At 39.4% G+C, this 13,588-nt stretch overlaps 1 protein-coding gene and 1 pseudogene across 8 annotated transcripts in view; both read right to left on the bottom strand.

The window, feature by feature from the left end:
• Nucleotides 1-2,325: 2,325 nt before the first annotated feature.
• Nucleotides 2,326-4,298, bottom strand: LOC138165231 (large ribosomal subunit protein eL31-like; annotated as a pseudogene).
• The window catches only part of LOC138165446 (ecotropic viral integration site 5 protein homolog), a 219,209-nt gene continuing 209,142 nt past the window's right edge, over nt 3,522-13,588 (bottom strand). For all 8 annotated transcript variants that reach the window (XM_069093818.1, XM_069093820.1, XM_069093821.1 and 5 more), the window contains one exon: nt 3,522-4,807. In XM_069093818.1, coding sequence (XP_068949919.1) covers nt 4,493-4,807 — 315 coding nt within the window. In that variant the 3' untranslated portion in view covers nt 3,522-4,492. The remainder of the gene's footprint in view (nt 4,808-13,588) is intronic.

The raw sequence follows: 13,588 nt of genomic DNA, 5'->3' as shown, positions 1-13,588 counted from the left end.
GCCTCAGAGCCCAGAAAGGCTCTAGGGCAGTCTGTATTGGCTTTGCAAATTCCCTGTTTACTTATGTGTGCAGCACAGTTAACTGGATAGAAATTCCCTGAGGGCAGGGGCTACCTCTTGTCTCTGTATCCCCACTGTCTGACTTGTAATAAATTCTGAGTCAACCAATGATTCATTCATCCTCCTTCACTTTTCCTGTGTGTCTGGCCCATCTCTTTTAGACATCCTGTCTTTAATGCAAGTCATTGTTAGTAACATGCTGGAGTCCACTTTCCCGCCATGTATCTTTCCATTGTTCTTTGGGTCCCCTGCAATGGTTAAGTCTTCAGAGTTTATAGCATTCAATGATTCACAGCAAAAATGTTGGTGTTTTTATTTAAAAAAAAAAAATGTCGGTGACAGAGAACAGTTTGAAGTCAGTTTAGAAAAACCAAACCAAACCAACCCAAACACTGTGTAATTTCCCAAATGTAATCCACTACACTTTACTTCTCCTCCTCTGGTTTGGGGCCAGCCCAATATCCAGGTGCAGTGGCTATACAACACATGTGCACTGATAGACTAATTTAACTGCATCCCATATTCTGGGCAATAGATATTCAGTACTTGCGTGGCTTTTCCTGGGTGGGTTACTAGGTGAATCTTATGAATGTCTGGGGATCTCATTGTTGGGGGGACCAAGTGAGACAGGGCACATAACATGCTTTATAAATAAGCTTTCAAGTGCCATGTATGTAAATCATGCTAACTGGCAGAAGGTTCAGAATAGTGAATGGGTCATTTTTTTCTGAAAATGAAGGTGCTTGGTATGAACTGCTAACATCTAAATACCACAGAAAGATTATGCCAACTGATGAATACTTTACTGAACTATTTATGTAGGGAAAACCAGCTTTCCTCTATATCTTTTAACATGCACTTTCTCCATGAAAGGCATTAGAAAAAAACTATCGTAGAGCATGCACCATAGCCCCGACAAATCACTGTTACACATTTTAGGAATGCGTTTTCAGGTTGGGTCTCTTCTAGGGAAATTTCTGCCATCAGACCTACGCGACAATGAATGACAAGAGAATGTTAGGGTGAAATCTTCTCAACCCGTAAAGGTTTAAAAAAAATTAAAACATAAACTTAATAACCATCAACAAAATACTCAAACATACGAGGGGGAAAATCTTAAGCTAGACACCAGTTATATCACAGAAATGAACCAAATGATTTAACAGTGAACAAACAAGGCAAGAAAAGGTCTTTGTTCCTTAGTCTCCTTCTAGGCTTGCTCCAAGGTCCCTTTTTTCTCCTTTACTTTTTATGTAGTTGTGCCCAGCATACACTCATTTTTGGTTGTTAATATCATTCTGCATCTCCTCCTATAGGTCTTTATATATTTGTGCTTAAAATCCTTTTTTTTTAATCATATATTTGATCATGCTATAATTCATTCAGAGACTTTCCAATTATTGGACACATATATGCAAATATATTGTCTCCAACTCAGCAGGTTTGATTTAAAAAAATATATATCCTTATTTTTTTCTCTCCATGATGTTCTGAGGATAAAGTCTTGATGGTTGTCTTTGCTGGGCTGAAAGGCAATGATCAGTGTGGTGACTCCTGTAATACTTTTCATGAATAAAGATTCTGAAGCTTGGCAGAATTAGAGGGTGGAAGGCAGACTGAAAATAAGAGGCTCAAAGTCAAAGTTCTTTAGTAAAAAGTTCTTTACTTCTTATCTTTCTAAAGTTCAAGTGCTAGGTCTCAATAGATTAAGACTATTCTTCATGGAGACTTTCTAGGACAGAGCTTCCTAACCTGGGGCCCATGGAGAGATTTCTGGGAGAAGATCCATGAACTTAAATTGGGAAAAAAATTACATCTAGTATAAAGGAATTGGTTTCCTTTGTAATCCTGTGCATTTAAAAGACATTAGTTTGAGAACTAGACAAAAGGTTTTGGCAGACTGCCTAGGGAGTCTATCACAAAAATGTTAAGGACCTTGGTTTTAGAGTATGGAATTAAAACAGGGTTCTACAGTCTATATTTTAAAAGTCAATCAATGATGTTCATTTTCACTGAAGCCTGCCTTCATTTAATTAATTTTACTTCTCCAAACACACACATGTTCATATGATAGCACATTAAAGAGGAAGACTTTTCTCTCTTTGACAGTTTTAAATACATTAAGATTTATGGTGGTGTATTTTCCATTTAAATGGCTCTGAATACACTGATGTCTTTAGGGAGCTCTTGGGTGACTAAAATCTCTACCAATGTAGGTCAGCATCTATTCTTCAACAGGATTTTTTTTGACATTTTATAATTTTATTTAAATGAAGCTCAATTTAGTTTTCATCCACATTGACTGTCTGTAAGCTTTTGAAAGTGGTGACAGGCACATACGTAACCAATGTATACAGCTTGTTTGGTGAATCTTCATCCTCATTGTGTTTCCTGGACAAATGCACTCAGATACACTATGGGACATTCCTTATTCCTTTGGCCCAAACAGCTTTGTTGAGTCTGGTGTCAATGCGCACATCTGGAGTGCTCATTTCTTTCATGGCAAATTTGCGGATTTCCTTTAGAGCCCGGGGAGCTCACTTTTTGAAGCCTATGCCGAGGATCCGCTTGTGAATGTTGATGGTGTACTCCCTGGTCACCACCTCGTTGATGGCGGAGCACCCTTCTTCTTGCTGCCCTTCTTTGCAGGAGCGATCCTGCCTGGGACCAGGTTGGAAAGCTCTTCAACAGAGTTTTAGAAACTTGCCTAGAGCACTGAGAGATTGGCCTATCCAAGATCACACTGCCAGTATGTATTCAGAGGCAGAGGTCGACCCCAGGTCTCCCTGGTTTCCCAGCCAGGCTTTTAGCCATTAGGCAACACTGCATCTAATAGAAAACCTTTTTTTTGAAACATTAGAGGAACATAGATGCCCTATTTTGTATCCTAAATCGAGTACAAGTCATGGATTGGCAGTAGTGGGCTGGGCTGGATGACCTTTGTGGTCATTCTAAAAAGGTTAAGTTCTTAACCATTTTTGTCTATCAGAGCCTGTGGATGGATCCCTTCTCATAATAATGCTTTAAAGCTAAAAGAATAAAAAAAAAACCTAGGATTATTACAAAGGAAACCAAAGGCTGGAAGAAACAAAGGGGTAATTTTCTTTCCCATCTATGTTCCCAGAAATCTGAAATCTCTACCCAGACCTGGGGGAGGGGAGGTACATCTGTGGACTAAAACACTGTGGTTCTAGAGTGACTGTGGTGTGGTTACTGTTTCTATTTTGCAGACTTGCACTGTAAGGTTTAAATAACTCAGCAGAGATGAAAATGTCTGAGGGTTAGAGGTGTTAGAACCTGGAAGGAAGAACTCCATCTCACTGCCTCGACCAAGGATCACACAAGACAAGAAACTTGCTAAGTATGTTTCTGGATTCTTTAGGGGTACAACAGGGATGTAGCTTGGATTATTATTACATAAAACAGAACATTAGTGCTAACTAACCAATACATGCCACAACTTTATTAAATCATGAAAAATTTATTAGGTCCATGTAGTTAAAAGATTTCCATCAATAGTGTTTTTGAACAAGCATCAGTTAAGTCATGAATTTGAGAGTGTCAAAGGCTAAGTCAAATACTAAAGCTATGAAAATATTAGTGTTTACTGTGTATTTTTCAAACTCACTTCAATTCTCTATGTACAGAATTCCTGTTAGAATGCCCAAAGCAGCCATATTGCAAACATTTACATTCCCCATATAAAATGATGTGTAATGTACAATCTTCAGATTGGTACAGATTTATAAATATGTACAAATAAACAATATAGTGTAGTTAACAAACTATTTGACCAGTAACACATTGAAAGTATCATATATGCACATACAACTTAAATGAAAAAAAAATTTTTTTGAAACCCTCAGGACAAATATCATAGCCATTAATTTGTGTTTATAAAATTGTACAGAAAAAGGGTGTGTCTGGAAGCCTTCAGTGGGCTGCAATAATACAGTAATTTTTAACAATAAAAAACAAACATAAGGTAAATCAGATGTATGTCCTGATCAATGCTTTGCTGAACAGCCATCTTAGACTCAAATTCATAAACATAAAAACACAATTTGTTCACTGAGCATAAACTATTGCACACAAGCAGTTTCTTTCAAAGAAAAGTAATTATATTTTACATATTTATGAACTTCAAAATGGTTCCCATGTGGTATGTGTTCTCTTTGCATTTTCTAAAACGAGAAACATTCATGAGAAATAATATCCAGTAATACTGTTTTACCCATTAACCATACTCTAAGGCTAGTCTATGGCAATGGTGTTCTGGGGGGATTTGGCAAAGATAGAAAGACTGTAAAATGGATATGTGCGTCCTGGGGAAGGTGAGCCCCCAAGGTCTGAAGTCACGTTTTCTGGGATTTCTCAGTCCTTCGATAATGACGCCCATTTCAAAGGCCACGGCCTGACATCACAGTGATGATCAGACAGTAGTAGAGTAACTTTCTCTTCTTTTCTGTCTCTTTTCCTTTGGAATCCCCTTCTTGCTTTCTCTCATCTCCAATATGCCATCCTCTGTTTCACTCTCACTACTGCCTTCTGCAGCAGGGTCCAAAGTCATCAGGCCAGATCTTCTGTGTAGAGGAAAATGGACTCCACCCTCCCGAATGGAATTAGCTATAAAATCTTCATCAGAGGAATGGAATGATTCATCATCTCCTATTAAATGGTTGACAATGTGGATCCCATCAAAAGTGGGTTGGTCTGAGAAGCCCCTCTTGCCTTTTAGGCACCGGAGCTGTTTAAAAAAAACAAAACAAAACAAAAAAACAGACCCCCAAACCAGCACATTAATATTTAGCAAAAAGAAAAAGACAAATTTCTGATAAAATACACATTATAAGAAGTAGTCAGGGATTACTTGTCCCTTACAGTTGTAAGCATCCTTCGATATGTGCATTTCCTGTACCTTTAAAGCTAAGGCACTGAAACTTAACAAGTCCCTACAATACATTTTGACAAGGCAAAGACAACTCCTGTGCACATTAAGATGCTGTTCCTTGCCCTCTGAATAAATGAGGATGGTTTTACACCTTCCTGTAGCCATTCCACCACTAGCTTTATGTATTCCAATACCCCGAACTGCTTCTAGTAAGAAAACAAGAACCATCCTGTTCTTACTGTAGAAGAACCAGAAAACAATACTCAGAAACCAAACAGTCAATATTTCCCACCTGGAAATATCAGCAGCTTTACTTCTCAGGAAGCAAATTTGCATTTTTTCAAGTTTTAAAGAAAAAATAATATAAAAATACGTATACTGTATTGATATTGCAAACACTATCATGCTTAAAAAAGAGAAATCGAGAGTAAAATTTGGATGCCAGACACTAAAACAGCGGCCATGCAAAGTACCCTCTCAGCCCCAGATTCCCTGGGAGTGCCAACAAGCTATCTGCTACCTCTTCTCACCTAGATCTTAATTAGGGCAGGTATGAGAAAGAAGGGTCTTCCTATAATTGATGCCTGGCTTCATTAAAATGAATAAATCAATTATTTAAAAAAAAAATAGTCCTTTGGCATGGAACCAAACTCCGGTGAATTTCTGGTCCACTTTTGTGGACTAGATGAGACCTTCCCAAATCCAGCCCCACTCTACAGAAGCTGGGGGACCAATCACCAAAGAGAACCTCACTTGCAATACTGCATTATCACAACTGCCTTATTCTGAGGCAATCTCATATCACAATATTGCAACCCCACAATGATTTAGAGCTCCCAGTCTTAAAACAAATTAAGTGCAATCTGTCCCCTTCTCTTTTTTTCCCGTCTTTTTTTTTTTTTTTTTTTAAGAAATAACAGTGTTTCTTCACTCTTCTCTCTTCCTGGCTGTTAGGAAGGAAGGCACAGCACAGGAAGCGCAATTTCCTGATTGTTTGGAAGGCAGGAGAGTCTCCTTCAGCACTGTCACTGACCCCCAGGGGCTGGGATAGATCAATCTTCCCTTTAGCTGCCATGAATCACAGGCTGGGGATTTCTTTTGACACACGAAGAAGCTGAAAATTCTCTGTACCCTCACTATACTGTCTACCCACACTAGAAAAACAGTAAATAGAATTTTTTGTTTTTAGTAGCAAGAACAAAAGAATTAAACTTTCTTTTACAAATTAAAATCATGCTGAATATTACTGTCCATTCATGAGGTGATGTCAATTTATGGAAAAAACAACTAAAAAACCACCTAATTCCTAAGACACAGCCCAGATGAAGTTTATACACAAATGAGCTTTAAAGTGTTTCAGGTTTCACTTAATGTCTCTATACCTAAGCAGGAAAACTACCCATTGCTCTTCATGCGTGTTTTAAGCTCAAGACACCACAGCATCAAGTTAACTACAACCAAATGGGACTTCTGAAGTTGTGAGAATTAACTTTTTTTAAAAAGTCCTAAACCAGACAAGAATCAAATCTGGTTATTAACATGAGTCTTCCAATGAGATTCTCTAAGAATAAAGTATCCATAACTGCAATCCACCTGACTTGTCTGAGCTGGCCAAACCATGGTTTCAAATCCCAGTGTTTCTGGAGAGATGTGTACTTTAGGAATTAAACAATTAAAAATATAATGAAAGTCTAACAAGCTCAATTCTTAACTGTTATGAAGCAGTTGTTGGATGTTCCCCTTCCCTTCTTCTCCTCACCCAAGGGAAACAGAGTCAAAGTCAAAACTGTTCCCAGGCAGCAACTTGGTTAAGGATTCGGAGATGAGTGAAGTCTCAACTAGGAGCTTAAAATAGGTTTCTAGATTACCTACGGTTGCTTAAGTGTGTAAGTAAACACATTCTGTGGTCTTAGACTAATGCTAATTTGACTTATTTCACCCGAAAAGGAAGCTGAAATAGCAACGTCCTGACCTGTGCACATCCCTGAATTAGGAACACCTGGCTAATTTTAAGTCTTGGTCTGCGCAGAGAAACATCTAACCCACCACCATGCCCTCCTTTGTTCCTAGCACATATTCACACTATTCACCATTTTTTTCTGTACACAGTTCAGTTAATTACACCACTGGCAATCTTCCTCATGTGCATATACCCACCTCCATGGCTTTTAGGTACCCTTTCTTCCAACCCTTTCTCTTTTCCTCTTTTATTTAGCTCTCTCAGAAAAATCTTTCTCTTCTTTATTTCCAGTTGTGAACCAAAAAATGACACTGATCACAAGTATATGTCTAGTGCTAGTAATACATATTACCAAGGAAAATGAAGTAAATTTTGATATAAGAATCATCAGCCTTTACAAACCTTCAAGTTACGTGGTCTTCTTCAGAGGCCACAAAATAGTATCCTCTTCCTCTAATTAAACAAGCTTTTTCTCAAGCCGCCCAAGATTAATACATTGTTTTAAAATTTAGCCTCTTTTCTATTTTATTTTCTGCAATGCAAATATTAAAGTTGTTGTTTTTGTTGCTGCCTGCATTACAGATTAGACTTTTATGGACCAGTCTGGGAATTTAATCAATATTTAGAACATTATTTTTGTTGGAAAATGTGTTCTCAGTTCCAATCTACTTATAAGTGAACTTGGGGACCATAACCCCTTTCTGAGTTTATAAGCTGTGGACTCCTTATACATGAACATGTGTCTGACAAAACTTTTGATTCTGGTTCATTCTAGAGTCCACTTTGAGATCTGTTTCAAATTTTGTACCTTCTTTGATTTAATTTTGTAGTAAACAGTTGTGACAAATAAATTAGCAAAAGTTCCACACATGCCATATCACAAGAAGTTTCTACTCAATCATAGACTTAAAAAAGCAGCAATACAACTATAGAAACCGAACCATATTGTTACCAAGCAGTTCTACAAGAGAAAAAAGGTTTAGTTAGTATCCTCTTTATAGAATAAAGCCAAAATAAAGAACTAGAAAAGACATTTTCCTCAAGAACACTTTTTCAGACTGGGGACCATAATTTTTAGGGAACAAATGGAGAGTTCTGGGATTTAGAAGAGAATTGAGGTAGGGACTGGAATAATTTTGGACCTGGAGGAAGTCATGTAATTGTTTTGACTGGGTTCACTACAAATAAATGTATGCTTTCTTATCTCCACTGGACTCTCCACTGTAACAACACAATCCTTTTACTGCTCTTCAGCTGTCTCTATCCCACTCCCAAGTGGTTGTTTCAAATCTTTTTCCTTTCCTTGAAGAGCCTTCCTTCTCACCCTCTTACTTAAGGATCTTGACTCATGCTTTACCATTGGTCATGACTTCCCTCTACATTATTCCTAATTCTCTCTTCCTTTACTCTCTGAAGAAGAGGTGGCCCTTTTCTTTTCTTTTTTTAAAGCAATTGGGGTTAAGTAACTTGCTCAAGGTTACACGGCCAGTTATTTCTGGGTGTGGTGCCAAGTATCTGAGCCCGGATTCGATCCCAGGTCATCCTGACTCTGGGGCCGGTGCCCTTACTCACTGTGCCACCTGGCCGCCCTGAGAGGTGGCCCAATTCAGAGGTTGTTCACCTCTCTTTGTACACTTTGATTTCTCCTGATCTATATGAGTTCTCCCTAGCTACATCTTCATACATGGCCCAGTCTTTCTCATCCAGAAAAAATTCTCGTTAGACCTCACCATTCCAAGTCATTGCTCTGTATCTCTCCTCCCTTTTTCAGCCAGGATCCCAGAAGAAAGGCTGTCCTCACTTACCACTTCTACTTCTCCTCTCCTCTCTCACTTTACCCCTAGCAACAGGATTCCAATTTTATCAACTCGACTAAAACTGCTCTCTCCAAAGTCACCAGTGATTGCTATTAATGGTCGAAATCTCAGCTCTTCACTTTGACTTCTTTGCAGCATCTAACCTTGTTGACCAAGCTCTCCTCTTGAATACTCTCTCTCCTGTGTATGTTTTGTTTTTTTTTAATGTCTCAGTTCTCCTGCCTTTCTGATCACTATTTCATAGTCTCCTTTAAAGGATCATATAGGCAAAGTCCTCTTCTGGGTCCTCTTCTCTTTTTTTCTCTATACTCTTTCACTTGGTAATCTCCCATGGCTTTAATCATCATCTCCAAATAGATTCCAGACTTATTTACCCAGCCCACTTTTCCCTCCTTTGCTCCAGGCCCACATTACCTACAGCCTGCTGGGCCTTTCTAAATGGATGTTCTACAGATACCCCAAGCTCAGCATGTCCAAAGGAGAACTAGCCTATCTTTGGAACTGTTTCTATAAAGGGATCCACCATGCTTCCAGTCACCCAAGTTCAAAATCCCGGTGTCATCTGTCCCCTATGTATCCCTCCTCATCAGCTCGAATGCCACCTTCTGTTGGAGGCTTCTCCTTTGTGAGTGTCTTCTAAGTACCTAGTTATGTGCTGCTTCCCCTATTAGTATGTGAGCTCCTTAGGAGCAGGGATCACTTTTGTGTTATTTCCTCTTGGTTGAATCATTAGAAAGAGGCTCCCGGCTTCACCCCTCTTACTCTTCAATTCATTCTCCACACAGCTGCCAGAGCACTCTTCCTATGGGGCAGGCTGGACCATGTCACTCTTCTACTCAAACTCCAGTGCAGATTATACTTACTTCCTTTCTAATATTGGCTTCACTGTTCCTCATCTCCAGCCTACATGCATTTGTCCTGGTGGACACTATACCTGCTCTCAGAATCCAGAGTCTTCTTTAAGACCCAACTCAGGTTCTATGTTCTGCCAGCAGCTTTTCTGGACCCCTGTGGCTGTTAAAGCTTTCCCTGTCATAATGACTGCGTATTTACTTTGTATGTATTTTACATATGTGTTCATAAGTCCAGGTTGTCTCCCCTGATAGAATGCAGGTTCTTGGAGGGCACAGGTTGTAGCCAGCACAGTGCCTGGGACACAGGAAGAACTTTAATAAATGCTTGCTGACTGACACTAAAAAACTGCCACAAACATTTCTCCTTCCTTCCTAAACATGAGCAGCAGATCCTCTTCTGTTTACCATCTGCTCACCTTATATATCCACCGACCCCCTTCATCATCTCTGTGCTCTCCTTTGTCTTTGCTCCTCTTCCCCCCAGTAGCCAACCTGAAGGCAGAGCACAGTTCACGACAGATTGCACCGTTGCTGTTGACCCGTACCTTCCAGCCTCCTGGCTATGGCATTTTCTCTTTCTCAGACATTCTACAGTGAATATTTCTATTACCCCCACAGGTAAAAAAATCATCAGAGGGAAGCAAAGAAATCCAAGATACTGTTATATATCAAGAATGTGGGAAGGGGAAGAGATCCATTTCAGGTATGGTAGACAGCTCAAGGAAAAGCAAGGAGAGATATCAGGGAAGGATGAGAATGAAGGATGGAAGTAGTCCATCCTGACTGTAATGAAGTGAAATATAAGAGAAAGCTGGAAAGTCAAGGTTGGCACCCGACCATAGGGGTACAAAGTACCCTAATGGGTAATAAATCCAATTAAAGTCAGGAGGTTTGAAACAAATAAATTACTGGTTGATAGCAACTGAAAAACCTCTTTAGGATTTATTTTGAACAGAAGTCTAATAATAGTAATAATACTAGCTAGAATTTCTATAGTGCCTACTATGTACCAGTCACTGTGCTAGGTCTTTTAAGAATATTATCTCTTACTTACCTTCTCAACAGGTATGAGAAGATATAGGAGAGAGGGAGAGAATGTGGAACTCAAAATTTAAAAGGGAAAGAACGCTAAAATAAGCAAATTAAAAATTTTTTAAAGAACTACAATGAGGCAATGAAATATTCTGAATGAGGAAAATATTATTATCTTATTGATTTTCATAACAACCTTGATAGGTTAATAATGGGTATAATTCCCATCTTTACAGATAGGAAATTGAGGCAAACAGAGTTGAGTGACTTGTTTAAGCCACTTAGTTAGATGATGTGTTTAAGTTTGCACAGCTAGTAAGTGACTGAAGCTGAACTTGAACTCAGGTCTTCCAGGTAGGTCTGGTGCACCCTAGCTGTCTCATGGCCCGACACCCTAGCTGTCTCATGGCCCGAGCCACTCTTCTTTCTGGTTGGTGATCCTGAAGCATTCTGATGTTATAAGCCTTAAGGCTCTTTCTCTGAGTAAGAAAACTCTGTTTGTTTTTGTATTATGAACGAACAGGTGGAAAAGCATTTTTCATGTACTCTGAGCAATGTGTGAGAGATGGCCAGTCTCGAAATCAGTGGGAGACAGCTTTCTGCCTGGCCTCTGACCTATCCTGGCTGTGTGACCTCGAGCCAGTCCCAGCCTCTCAATGTCCCTTGCACTTCTCTCAGATTATGAATAAGAGAAGTTGCTGCTGATCACAGAAAGAAATTTCCATATGGGGAGTGTAATGGGAATGTAAATTTTAAAGATCTTCCCTGCCCCTAGGCTAAAGTGCACCTGGAGCCTGGGGTGGGAGGCTTGTTTTTCAGTAGATACTTTTTGATTGGGCAGTGAGTCAATAAGGTTGTTACATTCTCTGAGCCAGGAGAAGGCTATATAAGCCCTGATGTGTAGCTTTGTTTTGGGGCTCACTTTGAGAAGTGTTCTGTGATTTGATCAGATGAAACTCTGGGAAGCCATTGTTGAGAGCCCCTGGCTTTGAAAAACCCAGATGTTGATTTAGTATGGATGTAATGGTTGGACAGTTTGGAAATCTGTCTACTTGATCTTTTTCTGTCTTGATAATTCTGTCTGTATACTCTGAAGTTCGGGGTGCTGACCTTTTTCCCCTGAACTAGGTGAATGATACATATTTGACTGATTAAAATAAGCTAGTTAACCCATTTTGAGTTGCTTTCCTTTATCAAAGCAGATCCAAGAACCTGTGTTGGCAGCAAACCCTGGGGATGCTTGGGGTGCTTGCTGCTACAGGGAGTTTCTGACACACTGATGAGTTCTGGGCTAAAAAAAAAATAGTAAGAGACAAAACACAACAGACGGGTTCATTTTACAATCCTGGTGTGGTGCAGGAAAGGCAACATTTGGGGCCATCTCTTCTAGTCCTGGGCAGGACAGAGGTGGCACAGAGCCCTTCCTAATTGGCGGGCTGCCCCAGGCTGCTTTTCTACCAATGGTGAGAGACAACATGAAGCCATTCACTGGGCTGTGGCCTCAGGACTGAGACCAAGGCTGGTCCTACTAGTGGACAAGGAAGACTCTTTGCTATCTGAGCATTGAGAGACCTGTGCATTTTCTCTTTTGCTACATATGCTGTTACTGCAGGATAGACTTGACAAGAAATGTTTTTTTTAAGTTGGCATCTTTGCTCTGAACTGGGTGGATTCCATATATTATTTTTATCATCAGTGCTTTCCCCTAACGACATATAACCAGAGGGTCATACCAAGAGACTTGCAGATGTCACTGCTGAAACAAAGTCCATTATCAATTCTTAAATAAAGCTAAGTACCCAGCTAGGCATTGCCTCTAGGGATGAGTATTGGAGCTATCCTGCAGGGCTGACCATTTTCCTTAGCCACTAAGTAATAAAATGAAACATCCTGGAAGTAAATGTTAACTGGTTAATACAAGACTTATTAGAACTGAAAACAATTAAGACATAGTAGCAAGAAGCATCTATGTGAAGAGGGACTGGCATGCTTCTAGAGGATTCTCATTATACCGAATAAACAAGGAGAACAACTGCTTTAAAATTTATTTTGTTGCTTAGCAGTTTTCACTCAAGAAAGATGATTCAATCAAAATAGTAACAAATAAGTTATTTTAAGCAAAAGAAATTACATTTTTCAGGGTGCTTTTCATGCTGTCGTCTGCAGATCACAGCTCTTTAATGGCCTCATCTCCAAGAATCTGTGCAGATGAGCTCTCCAAGGCTGGTTGGGAGCCTCCTCCAACCCCAAATCACAAAACTCTTTAGAACCCTGGGTCACCTCCAAATCTAACTTCAATAAAACAAACGGGGCACCTAAGTGGCATGGTGAATAGAATATCAGCCCCAGAATCAGGAGAACTTGAGCTCAAATCCTGCCTCAAACACCTGACACACTTACTAGTTGTGTGACCTTGGGCAAGTCACTTAACCCCAAGTGCCTTGCCTTCCCCCCTCAAAAAAAAAAAAACCCAACAAAAACTTCAAAATGAAACAAACAAAATTCCTTTTCTGGCCAATAGGTCAAAAAGCACAGCGGCAAAGGTTTCTTTTTAATTTCCATGTGTTTATTGATTACTAAGAAGTAATTTAAAAATCAATTTATTATTAAGCAAATAATTGGCTTATGCCTTCTGTCTAGGTACACTGAACTAACATAATTTTTATATATGTATTTATTTATTCTTGGCACAGGGTGATGAAATGTTTGGGGGAAAAAAAACACAAAACACTGAAGTGCTGATTTGATTAGTCTACTCATCACTCTATAAATTCTGAAGTGAGAAACATGCAATTTAATGCAAAGTATCAACATGTAGCCAGAAGGGGTATTATTAATACAAGACTAAAACAATATACTATTTCTTACCTGGTGCAGACTGCCTCATTAGGTTAAGCATGAGAGAAAGACAGAGAAAGAAAGTCAAAATATTGAGAGGTTTTGTTTGAACAGGGAAGTCTTTCTGGCAGCAATT

The sequence above is a fragment of the Petaurus breviceps genome, unplaced genomic scaffold (assembly GCF_028583685.1).
Source record: "Petaurus breviceps papuanus isolate PSGF00001 unplaced genomic scaffold, PetGlider_PUasm1.0 208, whole genome shotgun sequence".
NCBI classification, from domain to species: Eukaryota; Metazoa; Chordata; class Mammalia; order Diprotodontia; family Petauridae; genus Petaurus; species Petaurus breviceps.
This window is presented reverse-complemented; position numbering and strand designations above follow the sequence as displayed.